At 41.1% G+C, this 23,870-nt stretch overlaps 1 protein-coding gene across 1 annotated transcript in view; it reads right to left on the reverse strand.

Annotated features, from left to right (window-relative positions):
* The window catches only part of LOC124252981 (acetylcholinesterase-like), a 58,479-nt gene extending 45,934 nt beyond the window's left edge, over positions 1–12,545 (reverse strand). The window contains exon 1 of the mRNA XM_046686729.1: positions 12,193–12,545. Within this exon, the coding sequence (XP_046542685.1) occupies positions 12,193–12,396 (204 nt within the window). The 5' untranslated portion in view covers positions 12,397–12,545. The remainder of the gene's footprint in view (positions 1–12,192) is intronic.
* Positions 12,546–23,870: the final 11,325 nt, after the last annotated feature.

Below are 23,870 nucleotides of genomic sequence, written 5' to 3' on the forward strand. Positions count from 1 at the left end.
AATGATACTTGCAATCCATGACACAAACCAGCAATATATACACGGATAGTAACAGGGCAAGCGGAAGGTGAGTTCAACACTGTACTGCTCCCACCATTTGACATGGAAATTATTCATTATACACCCGCGTGCTGCATTTGACCACGAATGTGCCCCTGAGAGATCTAGACACCGATCTGGGGAATGTCATGGGATCCGCCAAAAAGGTTACCTTCAGTTGTCTGTGTACCATAAACATCTACACAAACTTTGACTTACTTTGAATGTAGGGCACTTGCTGTTTATACGGGAAAACGTTTAATCATAATCGACAGTCATCTGTTTATGTTACGATGCTCATTGCAAGATGATGCACGATCCTAGCTGTAAACGCATGGTGAATCAGTGTCTGAATCTAAGGTTCCCATTTGGAGTAGTAGTTTACTGATTACAACTAACCGAGTGGGACTTCTGCCAATCATTTTTATTCTTCTTCACTGATAACGCTGTCCATCACAGATTGGGTAACAAACACGTTTACGCGCATCGTGGGCAACAAACATATTTTTATGCGCGTTGTACAGTTGGGACAGGTGGTTGCTATGGGTAGAGTAGGACATGCTTACGCCAACATCTGGAGACATCACTGGTGATCTCTCGACCAAGCAGTGGACCATACATATACGTTCATCACTGCTCTGTTTTTATACTCGGTGGAATCGTGACCGGGGCGGCACGTGGGTTTATATTCTGATCCGGACCCCATGTTTCTAATAATGTCTGTGAAATACGTGCATGTTTGTAAAATCGTGATATGAAAATTGGATTTGGCTCCGCTGCATCCGGTTAAGATCTCAGGAGGCATTATCAGGCTGTAGCCATAAACAATCGTGACATGCTTACCAGACACCGGAATGAGATGCATGTGGTGCAATTGACAACAGTTTATCAAAGTTCCTATCGTGGTAATGTAGTTACCAAAAGTAAGCATATCTGCCTCAATTGTCTATGGAACGCCGGGTTAGTCTAGTGGTTAAAGTTTCGCTTGTAGCATCGCAGGACCGGGTTCGATTCCTTACATGGGTACAATGTGGGAAGCCCAATTTTAGGGTCACCCGCCGTGAGAGAGAGAGAGAGAGAGAGAGAGAGAGAGAGAGAGAGAGAGAGAGAGAGAGAGAGAGAGAGAGAGAGAGAGAGAGAGAGAGAGAGAGAATTCAATCAAACATACAACACAATAGTATTTACAAACAGGACAATGTTATTCATAGTTGACAATTGATATGTACAGAAACATTCACAAAGGGATGGCGTCACTTGTGCCTCCATTAAAATACAAACTCAAGATATTGTTTCAAATGATAGACATAGTTTGCAAAGTTTATAATGACAGCATGGTATGTGTCCCGCACTAGGGATCGTGTGAACTGTGTAGCTGCACCTTGGAGAGTTGACAGCATTTCGTCGTCTTCCAACATTTCAAAATTTACATAGGTTTCAACATCAAGTAGATCAATCAGAGATGAGAAAAAGTTATTTCGGAGACCTAATAATTTTTCACAGTGTAGTATCACATGGTTGTCATAGTCACAAGCGTGCTTGTTACAAAGCAAACATTCTTTTGAGATTATATTTCGTGATGAAAGTTTCAAACATAATTGCAAGGCTGCTCTGTGTTCAGGGTATAAAAATGCTAAGTTCAAAAGTATGTGATATGTCAGTGATGTATGAGCTCGCATGTAACGAGACAGTCCTGCATTAAGTGATACTTTGTTACGCCACGTGTGTTCTTCATATTCTTGTACGTGTCTGTTTATAATTCGTCTCCACTGGTGTTAGGGGGGAAATGAACCACTGTATAAGTAAGTATGTAAGTAGTTTCTAAGGTTGTATTTGCACAAAACAGACTGAAGATCCCCACAAATAGTTGATTTTCGGGGTGTATTAGCCATGGAAGCACAGAATATGTGTTTTATGAGATTGTCACAACTAGTGTTGCATAAAGAGCCAAAGAACTGGAGTTTATTTTTATGAATGTAGCCAATCATGGTCCACAATCCTAAGTTTGCAATAGTGGATTCAGACGGAGATCTCTTATCTAGTCCCTGGACAGTGCGGGCAAAGTACCACTGTGTGTTTTCTAGCAACCAAAGTTGCTGCCCTTAAATGTCAAACAATAGTTCACAGCCATAAAAACTTGTTTTCAGAATCATTCTTTGCCATATCTAAACACTGGTAGATGGATGTAGGTCAGTGTTATTTAGCCCCAAGCATTTAAGGGAATTAACACTCTGTCTTGCCTTCTGACAGCACTTTTCTATTCTAGATTCACATGTTAAATCAGACGTTAGAAGTATACCGCCGTAAATAGTGGAATCTGCTGGTGCGATGCTGTCATTGCCAAGAGTGTAGTTTACAGTTTTAACTTTACGTTTACGTTTATTAAAAATGATTACTGTGCTTTTTACAGGATTGTATGTTAAGCGCCATTTATTGGCATATGTATGTACAGTATCGAGAGCAATTTGAAGTCACTTTGGTGAAGTACTAACAAGTGTTGTGTCGTCAGCAAGCAATATAGTCGGAACATTCACACCATACACCCTTAGGCCATTACTAGCCTGTCTCAGAGAAGAAATTAAATCATTGATAAACACTAGGAAGAACCAGGACGACATGACTCTGCCTTGGCCAACACCTTGCTTAATAGGATACCTGTCAGAGTTCACCCTTATATCTTACAACAGCATAACTATTTGTATAGCTGTAGTGCAGTAGTTTCCAGATGTTTCCCTAGATGCCCAGTTGATGTAACTTGTAAAATAGACCATCGTGCCATATTCTGTCAAATGCTTTTTCGTTATCTAAAAAGGCAGCATATACTGTAGAGTTTCTCTCAATGTAGTATCTGATACATTCAATAAGAGCAAAAACGCTATATACGTTCATCACTTCTCTGTTTTTATACCCGGTGGAATCTTGACCGGGGCGGCACGTGGGTTTATATTCTGATCCGGATCCCATGTTTCTAATAATGTCTGTGAAATACGTGCATGTTTGTAAAATCGTGATATGAAAATTGGATTTGGCTCCGCTGCATCCGGTTAAGATCTCAGGAGGCATTATCAGGCTGTAGCCATAAACAATCGTGACATGCTTACCAGACACCGGAATGAGATGCATGTAGTGTAATTGACAACAGTTTATCAAAGCTCCTATCGTGGTAATGTAGTTACCAAAAGTAAGCATATCTGCCTCAATTGTCTATGGAACGCCGGGTTAGTCTAGTGGTTAAAGTTTCGCTTGCAGCATCGCAGGACCGGGTTCGATTCCTTACATGGGTACAATGTGGGAAGCCCAATTTTAGGGTCACCCGCCGTGATGTTTCTGCAGTAGTGCTAAAAGCGGCGGGAACCATTCAATCGACGTGTAATTAGACACCTAATCTCTGAAAATCAATTTAAAAAGATTCGGGGTTGTTGGGAGGTAGGGCTGTTGGTTGGGAAGAAATATGTTAACCAAAATATTTTGACACAATAGTCAGTGGTCGTATTGTTCAAGCCAGCCTCCTTGTACTTGGTCTTTTATGTCTGACTTACTGCTAGTTTATAGTAGTCCCCTTACACACAACCCCCCCCCCCCAACCCCCGGTTACATCACACTGCCTGTGCAACTTCCGTGTTCAATACGTATAACATCTTTTGTTTGTTTCATATGGCTTCCTGTAAATGTACATCGTGGATGAAGCAATCAGTACAACGATCTACAACTACAATATAATACCAAACATTCAACACTAGCTGAACCAAATATAAAAAAGAAAAATCTATGGATTCTACTAGTCTGCCATATCGACCCTGATGCAAATATATCAAAGAAAGCTCAAGCAAGTCTAGATTTCCACAGTTTCAGAAAATGAAGAAAATCTCTGGAGACCTTTTCATTCTATTTTATGATTATTTTTATGAACAGTATTTATTCTGTAAAATATGTTCATTTCAGAGACTAGATGTTAGTCTAGGATTCAAGATATTGCCTTCTTAACGTCTTGTTTAAAATTATACAATTCTTCATTGAAAGTTGTTTTATAACCTACATAAATAGAACGCGTATGCATTTCTTCAGCATTCAACTCAACCAACTGGCCATACATTTCTGCATGGAGACCTTATCGTGGTTTCTTATCGTGTGTAATGCTAGTGAATTCAGATTTATCTTATCAGCATGGGGCTGTAAACAGTGTTGCTTTCAGGTCAGTGATGAGCGAGCTGTGTGCCCTCCTTCATTGAGTAATGGGCATGTGTTTCAGGGCATCTTGTGGTTCTCTGCAGTAGAGGCACGTGGAACATAACTCCACGTATTGACTGAACGATTTTAGTTATACGCCGTTTTGAACAATTTGTTAGTTTTATCACGGTCTGCCAGCTTGATAGGGGAATGCCTCAAGTCATGCAGGTCTTCCACCTTAACCACGAGCATAGATCGGCATTGGGCTGAACACCTACACACTTAATCTGGGATTCGAACCCACGATTACACGTTTCTAGAACGCCAACCACAATTGTGGCATTTGACGACACGGCATCTGGTGCCGCCGCAGGATGAAGCCAACAGGTGGATGTTGGATAGGGTAACAACAGATTTCTGTGATGTATCTAAACTGAAGAGAAAAATGATTATACATCAAGGTTGCGTTTATCAGATGGTTGATTTTCAATGTTTAACATCTGATATGTACATTTAACTACCTCTAAAAAATAACCCTTCAACTGCACCATGACATATAGAGATATAGAGGTTAACCCTCTCTCTCTCTCTCTCTCTCTCTCTCTCTCTCTCTCTCTCTCTCTCTCTCTCTCTCTCTCTCTCTCTCTCTCTCTCTCTCTCTCTCTCTCTCTCTCTCTCTCTCTCTCTCTCTCTCTCTCTCTCTCTCTCTCTCTCTAAATTATGTCGTCAAACCGGCAACTACATCTTTCAGCAATCCAACATCTTACGACTAACGGTATCGGTGGTTAAGTCATGGCACGTGAGAATTGTCCTTCAAGAAAATAGCCGTCAACATCTGCCACCAGTGTCCATTTATTCGCCATCTCACGTGTTCGTGTTGATCACCAATAACTGTACGGCGGTAAATAGTGTACATCTTTTATCTTATCAGTGTAACGATTGATCAGTCATGCCATTTTTCTTTCTATAAATTCATACATCCCTTGGAAACCATTAATACGTTCCCCGAAGTTCCCTCTTTTACAAACAGAATGGTATTCAATGCTTGAAGCTACAGATTACTAGAACTAGTCAGCGTGTTAAGCAATAACAGGCAAAGCTATTAATGACGGATACTGCTCCGTGCTGATGTGATGAACACTGTTAGCAAGAGATGGGATGAACTCTGTAAGCCAAATGGTCTAAAGCAAAGCAGCAAGCTGTATCGAGTTACGTACCTTGGCTGTACCAGGATCATCTGGTAGTTCTACGTCTATTTTTAACTCAATATTGCATTCACCATCGTATGTTTTTAGTAATGCATCATCTTAGATCGTCTACCTACCAAGGAAATATTATCATTTTAGTAAAATACAGTTAAATCAATATCTGCCTTGATTTTTGACACTAATTCTATCCCGACTGGTGAATCAGGGGTGAAAACATAGAACTTCGAGTAAAGACATGGTACTGACAAATCATGTTTACCCTATAAAGACTTGTCACCTTATAATCTCATAGTCATAAGGCCGAAGACCCGGGTTCGATTCCCCACATGGGCACAATGTGTTAAGCCCATTTCTGGTGTCCCCCGCAGTCATAGTCATAAGAGAAAGTACCTACTAAACGGGTTGTATTGAGCCACATATTCATTTCCAAGACCCTTTCTTGAGATTTACAATTATTCTAAATGTACTAGACTCTTCAAAAAAAGAAACGCATATACGATTTTGAGAATATTGGACTGCGACAAAAACAATACAAATATACCATTTCTTTCCAAAACGTCATCTTTGTGTGATGGTAAACAGCTTCAGCGCCAAATCGCGGCAGTTAACGTTTTGCCCCTATTTGCATTCGACAGGTCGACAGATTCGCTGGAGGAAGCGTCATGGTGTGGGGTACGATATCCAGCACACAAAGATCTGATTTAGTGGTGGTTCAGGGGATTTGACAGCAAATCGGTACATCAACGAAGTCCTTGCAGGTCACATGCTTCCGATTATGGGACGACAGAGGGAGTTGTTCCAGCATGACAACCCTACTTCACATACAGCACGCGTCACGGTCCGCTATTTTGCCAATTATAACGTCAATGTCTTGCCATGGCCATCCCGATCACCAGATATAAACCCGAAAGAACACCTACGGGATTAACTCGATCGACGTAAACGTCAACGTCAAAACACGCCTCAGACACTTCCAAAATGGCCATCGCATTACAGGCATAGTGGGGAAGAATTCCGCAAGAGTGACTTTGGCTGATACGGTGCCGAGCAGTAATTGCTGCCAATGGTGGCCACTCAAGGTACTGACTTTGCTGTTGTGTTGGCGGACTCTTTGTCTATAAACGTGTGGATTTTCGCCTTTCTTCCATTAAAATTACATGAAATAATTACTCTTAAATTAACACAATAAATTCTTCTAAAATGGCTTAAAACGTTCGCTCGTGACGCCGAAGACCAGGGTTCGATTCCCCACATGGGTACTATGTGTGAAGTCTATTTCCGTGATATTGCTGGAATATTGCTAAAAGCGAGGTTAAACTAAACCAACTCACTCCACATATTTTATCCTAAGAAACCACGAACAGTGCTTTTAGGAACATCTTCAATCTACGAACGTTGACATTTGTTCCACTTTCACCCTGGAGTTGCCATGTCCTCAGATGTTATTCAACCACACTGGAACACACCATCTTTTCGTATCATAGACTTAAAAAATAGGTTCTACATTTAAGAAGACCCTCACGCAATATCTGTGCTCCAGGTTGTAAAACAACGAGCGTTCGTTACTTGAAAGCAGTGATGAGTAGAATAAAAATGGTCTATGAATCCGCTGTCATCCTTACTCCTCCTTTCAGAGCTCTTTGAATACTGTCAGTGGAACAGAAATAGATTTTAACAGCTTGTCTGGGGAATACTTGTCCATATTTTGTGTCAGTTGTTTGAAGAATCGCAGTACACGCCATCTAACTCAGTTCTGTTGAAAACCGTTCTCCTATTCTTTAATTTAAACACATGAAAAGACCACAGTTCAGACAACATAGTCATTCATTCAATCTCGCCCTCTGGAATTAACAGGTTAAAAATAGTAGCCTACTTATAGAATGTTAAGAGGAGAATCCAACATTATATTATCAGGAAAGCCATATTCATTGTCAAACATTCATTGAAAGGACATTTTTCCCGAGAAGAGTAATTTGTCTTTAATGCGTTTTCAAGGGATTTTACTTGGCCTAAATGTGAAACAACTTAACCAATTACTATCAAAGGCATTAATTTCTGGAAGGTTCAAATACATCGCTTCTGACAGCTAATATTCAGGAGCTGACAGATCCACCTTTCGGACAAATATCATGCCCAGATTAGCTCCAGTGTTATCATGCAACACTAACATTCGACCTTGCAACCAGCCACAAAGGGTTGTCATTACAGTTCGCTTACCTTCATTATGCTACTCATTCGCAATCTCGTTCTAAGTCCTCTGCCTCGACCTGTCGCCGAGTCTAGTGTGTAACAATAATAGCGTTGTGTTCCTATCTAGGCTAATACCAGGCGCCCCAATCAGATGTCTGATGACTTTGTCCATACCGGATATAAATGTGCTACATCATAGATCATCCAAGGACCATTAATAGGGCGACCACAAATCGCTTCTCGTGATACTTAGAGGAAAGCTAATACTGGTTTGGCCTGTATTGGAAAGAGCGTTGGGTTTTCTTACGGAGGGAAACGGATCGTGGAACCTAGTCTGTGTAGATGCTGCTAACAAAGACTGCTCTTCTGTAACCAAGGTCAATGTATTTTTCCAACGTCTTTTTTATCCTGTTCTTCAGTCGGATTGTAATCACCAAGTATTGATCTACAGTTGGTTTTGACGATATTTGCCAAGGTTCGTGCTTTGTCAAGAGGGTAGGTGGGTGATTAAAAATAGATAGAATTACTTAAACCGGATGTGGAATTTACAGTTTTGTGTAATGACAAAAATGATTACTTGTTTTGTGAGCTTGACTTCAGATTTTCCTAGGCTGCTGGACATTACGCTTGGTCTGATGTTATGTCAGCAACTGGTTTAAATAATCATAACATAATTTTCAATAAAACGATTTTGAAAGGAAGGTCTAACTAAAGAAAGCAAATGTCCGCATATCTGAACAAACTTCACCGGCTTTGTGGGCAGGTTATGTGAGTGAGTGAGTGAGTTTAGTTTTACGCCGCACTCAGTATTACAACTATATGGCGCGGTCTGTAAATAATTGAGTCTGGACCAGACAATCCAGTGATCAACAGCATGAACGCCGATCTACGCAATTGGGATACGATGACATGTGTCAACCAAGTCAGCGAGCCTGACTACCCGATCCCGTTAGTCGCCTCTTACGACAAGCATGGGTCACTGAAGATCAGTTCCAACCTGGATCTTTGTCCGCACAGGTTATGTGGCTATATCATGTGTTTTAAAGGAAGCCCTGTCATCAGCACTAGGTCTGCCATTAGTTTTGTTTGTTTGTTGTTTAACGCTGCACTCAGCAGGTTTCCAGGTTTCCGGCGATGTGTCAATAATCGAGTCTGAACCCGACAAACTAGTGATCAACATCATGTGTATCGATCGACGCAATTAGGTTACAAATACACGCATTAACCAACACAGGGAGACTGACCACTGATCACTTTAGTCGCCTAGCTCTTACTACAACATGGCTTGATGAAGACAAGGATCTTGATTCACCCGGATCTTCACGGACTAACTACTATCAGTAAGCAGATGTACTGTCAGCGCAACAAGGAAAGTTAATTGTGAAATGTGTATCCGAAGCTGGGTGATAGAGTGAGTGAGTTAATTAGGCATCATATCACTGTTCACAGTCGTCTCGTCATATCGAGTCCATTGTATGTCAAAAACGCTGTTTTACGACTTCTGCCTGTAAATATTCAACATGGCGGTAACAAGATGCTAGGGATCTTCTATTTACCATCGCTAGTGTTTTATCAGTACATTTGTTTTGCAATGATATGCTTTAGTTCTGTTACAAAAGGGCCATTTATACTGATTCTACTCTTATAGTGGGTCGAACGTGCGCCCACAGGTGAAAGGTCGGTGAATCGATCCCAAGGCCACATCATATCAGATGCCTTCATTATGGGTAACTTATCTGTTCATTAGACTTTGTCTGGAAAGATCTTATTGTCAACAATTCAAACGCAAGTAGCTCGGTCGCGTTACGAAAACATCCTAGTAAAACAAAAGTCTTCACATGATTCTACCGTAAGCCTGGCAGCAGAGCCGCGAATTTGTAGCTAGAAGGTTCACTTTATCCACAAGGGCGGTGGGGTAGCCCAGTGGTTCATTAGGAGTCCGCCCGTCACGCCGAAGACCCGGGTTCGATTCCCCACATGGGTACAATATGTGAAGCCCATATCTGGTGTCCCCCACCTTGATATTGCTTGAATATTGCTAAAAGCAGCGTAAAACAAAACTCACTCACTCTTCCTTTTCATTTTCGTGATGAACATATTCATTAATGACATAAAATATAAGAGTAGATCTTCGAGCGACAGGCGGTGGCGACTAAACACACATCCCCTTCAAGTCGATGCGTATGGTTATCAGTCCACACGCCAGGCCATTCATAATCATTATCTGTACAAGTCAAAACATTGATTACACAACAGTCTCGTTTCCTGTTGACTGGGTCCCGTCCTATTGCGCAACTTAGTACAATGACCAGTCCAGAATTTTTAGACCAATTCATTTAACTGGATACATAATTATTAATCAGAATTATTTAATACATCTAAGCACTTGTATATTACAACACTACGCTCTTTCTAATCCTTGCAAACACGTCGTGCAGCGTGCTCTGTCGTACAGAGAGCTCTGTCGTAGAGCGAGCTCTGACAAACGGAAATCGTGGAAATCTCAAAACGAGGCTCTCCCGCTAGAAAAGTTAGGCGGTCTGGTACGGACTTGATATGTTATCAATCACATTGTGCGTTACAGAAGTAAAAAACACATAACAGGTGTAACCAGTGAGCCAGATGCATTGTGAATAATTTTACGACCTCATTAAACTGGGGCTGCCTGTGACGTCTTAGTTAAGGTCATGCTGCCTACACCTCGCGATAAAATGAAGGAATGCGATGTTATTAAAGTTTAAAATTAAAATCCATTTGTAAATACCATTTTCTTATGAAACAAAGAATTGGAATTCAGTGTAACCATAGTTGTTTGTGATGTCTATTTTCACTTTCACACGAGAAAATTCGGATCGGCTGAAAAGTAGGTCATTGTCTGAATAGGTTAATGAGACTCATGTTTCGGTTTGCATCTGGCTTCGAGGATTTGTATTTAGGTATCGAGTGACTATAGTTCTACGACCCTTTTAGCAATATTCCGGCAACATCATGGGTAGGGACACCAGAAATGAACATCACATACTGTTCCCAGTGTGGGGAATCGAACCCAGTCTCCGGTATGCCGAGCGAACGATTTTACCACCAGGCTGCTCCACCGCCCTATCACTATAAAGTAAGCGCTGGTGATAAACTTCAGCTACCAGGATCTGTTGTTTGTTGAAATCTTTTCAGAAAGTTCTTACCGGATAATTCGGTATCAACGGAAATGATTGGATTTCAGAAATATGTCAGCACCATATCCTGGTTTGTAGCTTTCGCCAGAATGGCTAACATCTAAGACCTGCGTCACTTTGGGTTTCCCCCAGCATGAAATCAAGCAGACACAGGGTGGGAGAACTGGAATGCTGTTCGTTCATAGAGGCGTTAAAACAAACTCATTCGTTCATAGTAAATGGGTTGATGTAATTAAGTGAAGCGTTATTTATCGTCAAGAGGCCAAGGTTCAAGATGAGAGTGAAACAGCATATGGGCATATTATAGCTGGAGTTCCACCTTCAGATAACTAACCGTTACATCAGGACACCCTGGAGTTCCACCGTCAGATAACTAACCGTTACGTCAGGACACCCTGGCATGAGAAAGCGACACATCCATGGTGGCCATCGTCGTGTGGAATTAGTTTCGATATAATGTCGATTAGGACGTCAGTTTACAAGATCAGACACTGCCAATCGGGAATCGATGTGAGATAGGTTTCACACAAGAACATCTTATACCATTGCATACTGAGAATAAACTCCTCAGAAGCTGTAAAGGCCCACTCGATTCTGTCAAAAGACATATTGTTAGTAGTACTGTAAAGGAATGGGGTTCGTATGATCAGAATACAATCAAACATTAAAGATGTATTCACCTCCATAATGAAGATGCTGAAGCTGTGGTCCATTGTCCAGTGCCAATGTAAGGTGTTGAGTGGACTCCGTGAAGTCATAAGCCAAGGTGAAAAAGTACCAGATATCTGAGTTAAGCCTACATTGTTGAGTGTGAAGTTGGCCAGAAGTGGGCTTTACATATTACCCAAGAGGGGAATCGAACCCTGCCATTCGACGTGGTGAATGAACAAGGCTAAACCTCGTATATGAGATCATATTCATTGAAATTCCATAGATTACAAATCCACAGACAGTACGGCAGGTATGTTATGCATCTGATTGGATTTATGCTTTCTGTTGCCGTGTTAGCAAAATGTAATCCTAGCATTTCGACTTTCGACCTTATGGCTACTGCATTCATCTCTGTCAGTTTCTTTGTGTGTGGTACGTAAATGCAAGGAGTAATTGAAATGATGCACCTTAGACATGTTTCTTTACAGACCTCGTCTGAATATCTACATGTCGGCAGCTTAATTTGACAAATGATTCAGAACAGTACGCCATACATGAGACGCACTTATCGAAACAAAAAGGGGGATTACTTAACAAAGATGCTTAGTAATTATGCTGCTGAGAAATGTGTACACGCAAATAGAAAGTCTCACGAACGCATTAATTTTCCGCTTAGACAAGCACATGTCTTGTGAAAGGGTTATTGATTGAATACACGTTGAATTCCAGTGGGAATGAATTAAATTGTAAACAAAACCATCACTTACCTCGAATCGCAGTTCTCCCACAGGTGGTGCAGCAAACGGGACCCTAAAATATCGCTCAACCTTCTTGGAACCCAGCACAGTTTTAACAATGCCTCTGACTTGTCCATAAGCTGTGTCTCGGACAACATATTCCTCAGCCCCCGACGTGATCACAACAGCTATAAAGTAGGCCCCAACAACGAGCCCTGTCCACTGGAGTGACATCTTCCAAATGGATGGTTGTGTTTCCTTTCGTGTATCCCGTGAGCATAACCGCGCACGCGGAAGTTCCCGCCTTGGGAGATCGTCTGCTACGCTCCAGCAGACGTGAGTATCTCACAGCGCTGCATGATACATATACCAGAACAATTGAGATGCAGTGAACGAGGAAGAGGTCTGCTGTCGACTGCAGTCGTCTGTCCTGGTGCCAATTACAGAATGTAAGAGTTGTGGACTTTCTCGCCGTCACCGAACTTCGTTAGTTCCCTTGATTGAGACGAATCCACATCGACCGTACAATAAGTTCATCTATTTATAGTGAAGTTTTTCTTCCCTTTGAAGAAAATTAGTCTTATCGTTGGCTAACAATATCGTCTGCTTCAAATACAACCTGTCACCGTCCTAGTTAATCTGCAGACGTACACTTGACAGACGAGCTTAAACATTCTGCCAATTTTCCACTACTCACCCAGTACACAGAAATTAAATTTGAAAGGGGAGACCCCCAGAGAAGGTACACCCTTCAGGTTGACGGATTGCTATGTCCCTCGCGCTTGAGAAAGCGACGATAATTTCACGAACAGCGGAACAAGTCAAGAGAGTAAGAAATCCCAATATATCACGCGGTGTTGGTATTTATTGGGGCGTCATTATCGGAGATGCTTCGTTGGAAGTGCCTTGCATTCTCTTGATTAGAAGCCGAAGAATTAGCGAGACGGCAAACGAATCCAATCCTCACATTAGCAGTGTGGCTGAAGCACTGAGAAATGGTTAGTTCCTGACAGGCTTCGTGACTCGGCAGTGCATGACGAGACAACATGAGTCTGGAAGCTGATCGACCGCCCATTATGATATTTACTCAACGCTTTTTTCACAATATGTTTAGCAGTACAGAGAGGACATAAACAATGTCCTGTCAGAAGCAACGACCTCGAACTTTCGCAGCTAATTGTGTTGGCGATACCATACACGTGGAAAATCACTTAATGGAGACAGAGATTTATTGGCAAGAGAACTAAACACTCTGTGTTATGCATTGACCGTATCTACTTCTCGGAGTCGATGCATCGTTAACAATGATTATTGAACACTGGACATTCGACCCGTTCAACATGATATAGACAACTGGTTTTCCCGTACAAGCAAAACGAGCAGCATGGAAGAATGAAACGAATTTCAAAATCTGGTTTACAAAATGAAACGAATTTAACATCATCCCGCCGTTTACATTTCGTCTTGTTCATTTCTCATAGTAACCTTCAAAATGAGAATTGCATACGTTATAACGACATTTTATAATATCCTTACCAAGCCTACGATTTCACTTAATCCCGCCAATTAAACCGTTCACATTTCGTCAAGTTCATTTTTCACAGAAACCATCAGAATTAGAACTGCCTGCTTTATACCTACAAATGTCGCGACATTAAGCCAACTAGGCCGTTTATATTTCTTTCTGTTCATTATTCATACTAGTAACTTTCAGAATAAGAATTGCCTACGTTATACCGACATTTTCATGAGCCCTTAGCAAACCTACAGAGGCATCAATGGTGGATTCATGCAGCTTTACAAAATATTGTTATTTATCTGTAATCTTAGATATCAGATTTAATGAACGGCATGCATTCATCACCTGGTTGTGGTTGTATATTGTTTGACGCCGCAATTATTTGCATCACGAGTACATGCATCACTGCTGTCCCTGACCCATCAGACGAACGAGAGATATCACGACCAACGCCCTAAACGAAAAATTATTATGACTTGCAATTACCCAGGTTACATACCTAACCGATATATTCCATTTTAAAAGCGTACTTACACGATTCTGGTAATATGACCTGTGGATGCTTTGTGTGACAGCTTTCTGCTATGACTGACTGACTGACTGAGTTTGGTTTTACGCCGCTTTTAGCAATATTCCAGCAACATCACGGCGGGGAACACCAGAAATGGGCTTCACACATTGTACCCATGTGGGGATTCGAACCCGGGTCTTCGGCGTGACGAGCCAACGCTTTAACCATTAGGCTACCCAACCGCCCCTTTCTGCTATGAACCCTCCATTGGCTTTCTCAAAACACCATGATCAGAATACCAAGCTCTGACATGGGGTGTTCATGTGCAACGTGTCTGGTAGTCTGTCATACAGACTCTGAAGCAAATGTATCCAAAATAGCCCACTCAAGTCTAGAAAATGTGGCAAGTCTAGATTTCCACAGCTTCGGGGTGTCTGAAAATGAAGAAAGTCTCAGGGCTCCTTTTCATTATATTTTATTTTTTTACTATGAGTTTTTATTTTCTGTAAAATATGTTCATTTCAGAGACTAGTTGTCAGTCTATCTGTCTCACAGTCCCTCAACCATTTTATCTTCCCTAATGCCAAGCGATCCCTGCAATGCTGAAGCCCTAAATGAAGCAAGTCTAGATTTCCCCAGATTCAGAATCTCCAACTCACTGGGGCTCCTTTTCAATGTAAATGGGTTTATTTGTTACAATCAAAATTATATATATTCAGGGACTAAGCGTTAGTTTACGTGTCTGGCTGTTTTCTGTACAATTTTGCACCATGGCTTCGTACATCGTTGTTCATGCTTTCAACCCCTGGTTTGTCAGGTCAAGGTCATTTACAGACGGGCGTGAAACTTGCTGACCTCAGCGCAAACATCAAGTACAACATGTTCCTATGTATCAGAAGTTGGAGCGTTTGTTTGTATGTTTTTCTCTATATACAAAACCCTTTCTAAAAACAGAGTCGATTAACAACGAGATTCAACCTGTAAGACGTTGGCCAGTAAATAATAGGATCTGGAGAGACAAACCAGTGATAGAGTGAGTGAGTGAGTGAGTTTAGCTTAGCTTGACGCCGCACTCAGCAATATTTCAGCTATATGGCGCGGTCTGTAAATAATTGAGTCTGGACCAGACAATCCAGTGATCAACAGCATGAGCATCGATCTGCGCAATTGGGAACCGATGACATGTGTCAACCAAGTCAGCGAGCCTGACCACCCGATCCCGTTAGTCACCTCTTACGACAAGCATAGTCGCCTTTTGTGGCAAGCATGGGTTGCTGAAGACCTATTCTACCCCGGATCTTAACGGGCCACCAGTGATAGAAGTTATAAGCAACGATGAGCGTGATGACACGCAAATCATCGCCAGACTGGATCTAAATCCTTAAACATATCAACATGAACATTATGATGCACACGTAGTTGTTAATAAAAGAGTGTAATCATGCAAAACTACTTTTTGTTATTCAATGGTGTCCAATAACACCTTTCTGGGGAGTTTAGATAAACATGGATCTGTTATCGGAAATTCAATTTCTACTGGACTACAGGGGGTGTGAGTTGTTATCCCAGTGACGTAATAACCCCAGTTTACGCCTGGTAACAAGGCACATGACTAGATACAAGGATGGGCGGGTTATCATGTGAGCTGTGTACATGTTTACCAAGTTTTCAAATAGATTCACCACACCATGTTGTTGATCATGTTGATACGGGGCGGTGTGGTAACCTAGTGGTTAAAGCGTTAGCTTGTTACGCCGAAGAACCGGGTTCGATACCCTGCGTGGGTAAAATGTGTGAAGCCCATTTCTTGTGTCCCCCCGCCGCGATATTGCTGGAATATTGCTAAAAGCGGCGTAAAACTAAACTCACTCATGTTAATACACAAGTGTCAGCGTGCTTCCCGAGACTTCATTTGGCGTTGGTGCTTTAATTAGCACTCACAAGGACAATTGCATACCGGCTGACTGGTACAAGCCACTTGCCCATTTTCCCATTATGGCGTAACAGTATTTAACTGTCTAGATCAATATTGTTCACCTTCACGAGTGAGCGGGTCATTTTTAGACATTTTGACCAATATTCCAGCAAAATCACGACGGGGGACAGAAGAAAAGGACATCACCCATTGTACCCACGTGGGGAATCGAAACCAGGCCCTTCATGTGACAAGCGAACGCTTCAACCAATCGACTACCCGCATCCAGTCTGAACTCAAGAAACTCACTGTTGTCTCGGTTAGCTCAGTAAATCATATGCTCTTAAACAAAGTAAGTATATTCGGAAACAATTTCCAAACTTTAAGAGATATTAGATTCCAGTAATATAATAGCTGTATGGTAATAATGAACGAACTGGTAACACATCACAACCGGTAGTGAAGTATAATTGTGGACGTAATGAAGGCCAACGATACTGAAGGCTGATATGGGAAATTCCAAAGATGACGTTTCTGTCTCGGCCGTGTGTTATGCAACCATGTTGTGTCTACGGGGCTTACCGCTGTTCCGCTCCTCTTGCAGCACCTGACCATGTTCATGAAGTTGACGCACACGTTTCCATATTATGTGAAAGACGTGCTTAGTTGGGGACGGTCTGGGCTCATTGCTTGGCATGGAATTCTTTGGATGATCTCCTGGAGATGAACATTGACGATTCAATGCAAACGTGACAAACACAATGTTTGAGATAGTCCAGAGAGGTTGTCCCGATAGTAGCGTCCAGTAGCCACAGCATAACCCATCCACCACCTATCATGACGTCACAGGCTGGCATTTTGACGTCACCAGAAACGACCACGTCTGTCAAGGAACCGGGAGGTTAATCACCTGAAAATAGTACACGTGACCAGGGCCGATTACCCCAGCGTCGATGCAGCGCAAACATTGTCGTCTGTTTTCCAGATAGTAGCGTCCAGTGCACTTCCCTTCCCTTGAGTGAGTTTAGTTTTACGCCACACTCAGCAATATTCCAGCTATATGGCGGCAGTCTGTAAATAATCGAGTCTGGAGCAGACAATCCAGTGATCCTCAGCATGAGCATCGATCTACTCAATTGGGGTACGATGACATGTGTCAACCAAGTCAGCGACTTTGACCACCCGATCCCGTCAGTCGCCTCTTACGACAATCATGGGCTACTGAAGATCAATTCTAACCCGGATCTTCACGGGTCGAACTTCCCTTGCACAATAGGGAGTGGAATTCGCTCAGTGAAAGGATAACCTATCCACCGCCTATCATACTCTGTCATGATGTCCCAGGTTGGCATTTAGATGTCACCAGACACGACCACGTCTGTCAAGGAACCGGGAATTATCTGAATATATCACACGTGACCAGAGTCGATTACCACAGTGTCGATGCTGCGTCTACAATGTCGTCTGTTGTGAGTAGGAGACAGGAGAACACGTGACCGTGGAGCATGGAGATCAGCTGCATGTCCACGACGTCTAATTAATCATCTCATCCGTAACTCAAACTCCTGTCGCTTGATAAACGTTTACGGGAAATTGATTTCCCTTTGAGCTCGATTTCGTCTGGTTTCGTAATAAATAATAATAATATATAGAGATTTATATAGCGCCAATATCCAGATGAGTCCTGCTCAAAGGCGCTTTCGTATGAGTCTGACAAGGAAAGAGTCACTCGGAACTGTAACATGATTTGAAAAAGAATGTTTTCAACATTCTCTTAAATGCACAGATTTTCTCTGCACTTTTAATGCCCAATGGGATGTTGTTCCAAAGCATAGGACCTGCTTTTGAGAAACATCTGTCTCCAAATGTCTTTGTCCTCGTACGTGGCACAACTAGTAACTGGGCACTACTAGAACGTAGGGAACGGGAGGGTTGATGGCACTGGATCAGTTCATTGATGTATGATGGGCCAATACCGTGAAAAGCTTTGTATACAAGCACAAGAATCTTAAATTCTATCCGTTTGACTATTGGGAGCCAATGCAGATGCATCAGAACTGGAGTTATGTGCTCATATTTGCCGGTTCGAGAGATAACTCTAGCAGCTAAATTTTGTACCCGCTGTAACTTTGCAATTCGTTGTTTTGGTAACCCAACCAAGAGAGCATTGCAATAATCCAGACGGGATAACACGTATGCCTGGATGAGTGATGCAGCCACACGTGTGTTTATATACTTCCTTATTAGAGCAATGTTCCTGATATGGAAGTATGCCTGTTTGCAGATTTGGCTGATATGGTCTTCAAGTGAAAAAACAGAGTCCTGAATTACTCCCAGATTGCGAGCCTTTTTACTTGGTTCTATGATACTGTCACCAATTTTGAAAGCCGGCAGTGAGAGATGTCTTAAATTGGACTTTTGACTGAAAATGAGGAGCTCTGTCTTGTCATCATTAAGCTTCAAAAAGTTGATAGCCATCCATTCACGGATATCAGAAACACATTTAGATATGACAGCAAAGGAGAATTCAACTGATGGTTTACTTTGTGGTCTAAAAGATATGTACAATTGGGTGTCATCTGCATACAGATGGAATTGCAGATTATATTTTCGAATGACATCCCCAAGAGGTGAAGTGTACATTGTGAACAGGATCGGACCAAGGACTGATCCCTGTGGAACTCCGAAGAGCAGTTCTTCTTTCTTTGATGTTGTACCATCAATGTGAACGGATTGGTGCCGTCCAGAGATGTAGGACTCAATCCAAGATATAGCTTTGTCGGTGATACCAAGTCTCTTTCCAATGTATGAAGAAGCACTCTGTGGTCGATGGTATCAAATGCCGAGGAAAGATCTAATAACACAAGAATGGCAGCTCCATCATTCTCTACTGATTGTAGAATGTCGTTTTGAACCCGGACCAATGCAGTCTCGGTGCTATGGCCTTGTTTATAGGCTGACTGCATCACCTCGTGACATCTGTTGAGGGTCATGTGATCATAAAGTCTCTTCGCCACACATCGCTCGATTAGTTTTGAAATGAAGGGCAAGTTTGATACTGGCCGATAGTTCTTCATCACTTCAGGGTCGAGTAAAAATGTAAATTGTAATACTTGCAGCAAATTGTAATAACCCTTGACGTAAACTGTAATAAAAACGTAAATTGTAATAAAAATTGACGTAAATTGTAATACGCAAATTGTAATAAAATTGACGTAAATTGTAATAATTTTAGTTGCGGTAAAATGTAATAAATATTTACGTAAATTGTAATGACAGTTTCAATCGTTCGTCAATACGCGTGTGTTCGTTTTTCATTGCATTTAATACATCATATAAGCTTGTGAGGGTGATAACTCACCAGTTGAATTGAGTGCTCTTGGGATAATTTGCAAGGCCACAGCAAAAATCTGAGAGATTTGCCAATATAAAGATTGTTAGTGCGTTAACTCAAGAAAGAAATGATGGATTTTGTTCAAATTTGGTACCAAGGTGTCGTGGCGAGATTCACTGACACCAGTTGAATTTAGTGACCTTGAGATAATTTGCAAGGTCACAGCAAAAATCTTAGGGTTTTTCCAATATAAAGATTGTTAGCGCGATAACTCAAGAAAGAATTAATAGATTTTGATCCAATTTTATATCAAGGTGTATTGGCGGGATTCCCCCTACACCAGTTGATTGGGGAACTTGTGCTCATTTTGAGTTTACAGCGAAAATTGTATTGTTTTGCACATGTCTAACTTTTTAGTGCGAAAACACAAGAAAGAATTAATATATTCTGCTTAATAGTATGTTAGGAAAGTGTGTTGGGAGTATCGTCTAACGCCAGTCGAATTCAGTGATCTTCGGATAATTTTCAAGGTCACAGCGAGTATTCTTGCGATATCCCCCAAACTAATGGATGGAATTTGTTCGCTTTTTGTATCAAGGCATCCGATTACAGTTTCAGTAACTTTTAGATAATTTGCAGGGTCACGCAGAGGATTATTGCGATATTCAGATATTGACATGTGGCGGAAGTAATAGCTGTGTTTGTGACAAAGACTTTTACTTTACGGATTTTCAAAATTTTGTTAGCTATTGGTTTCTATAATTTCATGTTAATTCTACCAGCTGTGAAATTATTTGTGACACGTCTTAAAACTACCAGAGATTATTTGTGTTTGTTTTGAATATTAAAGTTAATTGTTTTTCATTATGGAGTTATTTTCACTGTTGACGCAAGGAAATATTTTACGAGCAACAGCTTTCAATATTTTAATGTTAATTACATTTTGAAGTTCTTCATGGCATATCCAAAAATAACAGGATATTGTTTGTTTACGCTTTGAAAAGTACGTTTATTCTTGGTTTAAACATTTTTATTCATGAAATTATGAATGGATTGGCCAACAAGCTCCGAGGAGCTTATTTGAAGGCCGCTCCCATAATCAAATACATGTATAAGTAAATGCAGAAACAGATGACACATTGTTACAAGTCTTACCAGCAATCAAGATAAGGATAATGCATGAATATCGATTCGTTTGTTTAGCAGTCAAAATCAAAGTATTTATGAAACATCAAATCGATCAGATCTTATTATGTAATCATGAATAGATTTTGATAATTTGTGTAGATCATTGCTAGTGAGGGATGTACATCCCCATAGTACAGTGTTGATACTAAACCCCTTTAAATAGAAATATGATTTTTGTCTCAATACCGTGTATTTATTGCATGTGAAGAAATAATGCACAGCATTTTCGACTGGATGACCACATGAGCACGAGGGGTTGTCGATGATGTGTATCAAACCAAACAGCATTCAAATCACTACAACGGAGCCTGAGACGAAAATGGATAATTTGGCATCTTCTTGGTCCATAGTTTAGGCCAAAGCAATATCATCTACAATATCATTAATATATATTATGAACATTAGGGGTCCTAAGACTGATCCTTGACGAACGCCTGCTAATTATTATTATTAGGATATTTATATAGCGCACATATCCACGCAACTAGTGCATGCTCAAGGCGCTGGTATTTTTTCCCTCGATCATTGGGTGTCAATCTCAACGGCACATCGTATTATCAATCTCAACTCCTCCCTGAGGAGTATACAACTCTTGCTGCCACTAGGCGCACCGAGTTATTGTGGCTTTCTCATCCTAACGAGGTACCCATTCACAGCTGGGTGGACTGGGACACATAGTCACAGTTCTTTGTCCAAGTTCACTGTACGTTGCTGTACCCGCAACTAGGTGTTTGCACGTATTCATGTGGCCACCATCTGGTCATATACCAACAGATTTGTGGGTTCTTTTAAGCGCACAGGGTTGTGTACTGTACACTAGGGGTTGTGACAACACTGAAAGAGTCTGCACACAAAGTTGACTCCAAGGTTTCTACACCCGTGGACATGTTATCCCGGCACCTCCAAGCTTGCTGGATCACTAGCCTGGCGCCTTAGCCAGCTCGCCCACCGCGCCCCTCATACTGGTCAAGGATTTGATGTGTGTCCATTAATTACAACTCGCTGGATTCTACCATTCAAATAACTTTCAAACCACTTTAGTAGGTTACCTTGAATTCCATAGGATTTCAATTTATGCAGGATTCCTTTTTGCCAAACTTTATCAAACACTCTGCTAACATCGCAAAATACCGCTCTTACTTCTTTTCCATCGTCTAGTGCTTTAGCTTTGGAATCATATAGATGGGTTAGCTGATTAGTTGTCGAGTCGCCGGGAGTAAAAACCAGATTGGAGATTTGACAGAAGGTTATTATCTCTCAGAAAATTATATACATATCTACAGATACACTTTTCAAATACTTTAGCAATACAACTTGTTAATGCTACCGCTCTATAATAAGAACAATCGTATATATTACCTGTTTTATGGATAGGGATTACGTACGCTTCTGTCCAGAAGGTGGGGAACTTAGACAGTTCTAATGACAAATTAACAATTTAGTTAGGATCGGGGCTAGTGGGTTGGCACACGTTTTTAATACTTTGTTTCCGATTTTATCAGGGCCTGTTGCTTTAGTAGTATCTACAGATAGCAATATATTCTTAACTCCCCCAATCTCCAATATTATATCTGTCAAAGTACTATCACAACGCTCATCAGGAGGAGGGGGGTCGTCATCAGGGTCTATAACTTCAGATTAATTGGTGAAATAGATATTCATAATTTCTGTAATATCGTTTAAATCATCGTATAAAACATCATCATCAATTATTGTATGACAAATAATTCTTGCCGATGTATTTTGCCAATAATTCTTAACTAGTTTCCACCAACTTTTTGTTCCAGTTGATTCACCTATTGCGATATCAATTTTGCTTGTGTGCTGCTTGTTAGCTTTACGTACAGACGATATTACCTTATTTCTAACGGGTCTGAATTTTTGCCATTCTAGCGGACGGTTAGTTCTCCTAGCGATTTTGTGTTGCCTATTACGTTTTCTAATAAGTGAGCATATTTCATTATTCATCCATAACGGGTCTCTTGGCCTAATCGGCACGGTTTTGTTTGGTATGTTCGCGTCGCAAACGTTGAGTAAATCGTCGGTTAGTTGGGATGCTATCAGATCCGTTTCCGTTAGCTTATTACCAGTAGCAGTTATGTCTTGTTTCGTGCGTTCCATATTCGCTGGAGAGTAATCATAGATTTTCCGCTTGTAGCACACTTCTTTCTGTATATCTGATTCGATGTTAACATACACCGGACAATGGTCACTACATATCGGATCTAGCACTCCCGAATTCCGTACTTTATCCAAACATGTGACAAATATCAAATCAATCAATGTACGAGAATGAGAAGTGATCCGCGTGGGTTCAGATATTAGTTGCTTGAGTCAATATGCAGCTCTTAAGTAATAAGTTTTTTGTTTATTTTCGCTCAATAGATCTAACTTAAAATCTCCTACAATGATAGTATACATATCTAAATCCACGGCATTTGCAATGCTGTTGTCAATAAGATCCCAATATACTTCACTTCTGTCTGCTCTATAGAATGTACCTATTAGATATGTTTGTTTCTTACATTTAAGTTTTATCCATATTGCCTCGAGCCCAGTTATATCCAATTCATCTATCAGCATTGCACACATATTATCTTTAACATACACCGCAACCCCGCCGCCTCGGCTTTCTCTATCTTTACGAAATGGCGCATGAAAACCCGGAATATTAATTACTTTGTTATCTATCGCCGAATGTAACCATGTTTCGGTCAGACATATTACATCATAGGTGCCCAACTCAATTTCTAATATATCTACTTTTTCTCTCAAACTTCTAACATTCAGATGAATTATTTTCAGGTCAGTATGAATAAGAGGTCCCGGGTGGGGATGTACATCGAAAATTTGGGTAATGTTTGTGTCGCTTTTCTTGTTGCTCATGAGGCTGAACCGTAATGGATCGCCACAATAGTTCCGGTTAGAAATGCAGTCTACTTTTACCTCGTCATTTATGACGTCCGAGACGGCTAGGTTAACACGGCTAGGTTAACATGACACGTATCGTAAACATACCTACACAATCACTTATATTATAAGTGTCGTCTTATATTAAACGGCCTTGGCCTACCTCTCAACACTTTGTTATTTATCATGTGAGCTAGGTTATGTAACTCGAAAACATCAGACATACAATTTGTGCAATGTTTGTGTCGCTTTTCTTGAGGCTCATGAGGCTGAACCGTAATGGATCGCCACAATAGTTCTGCTTAGAAATGCAGTCTTTTTATCTCTAATG

The sequence above is a fragment of the Haliotis rubra genome, unplaced genomic scaffold (assembly GCF_003918875.1).
Source record: "Haliotis rubra isolate DU_JTF1 unplaced genomic scaffold, ASM391887v1 Scf10, whole genome shotgun sequence".
NCBI lineage: Eukaryota > Metazoa > Mollusca > Gastropoda > Lepetellida > Haliotidae > Haliotis > Haliotis rubra.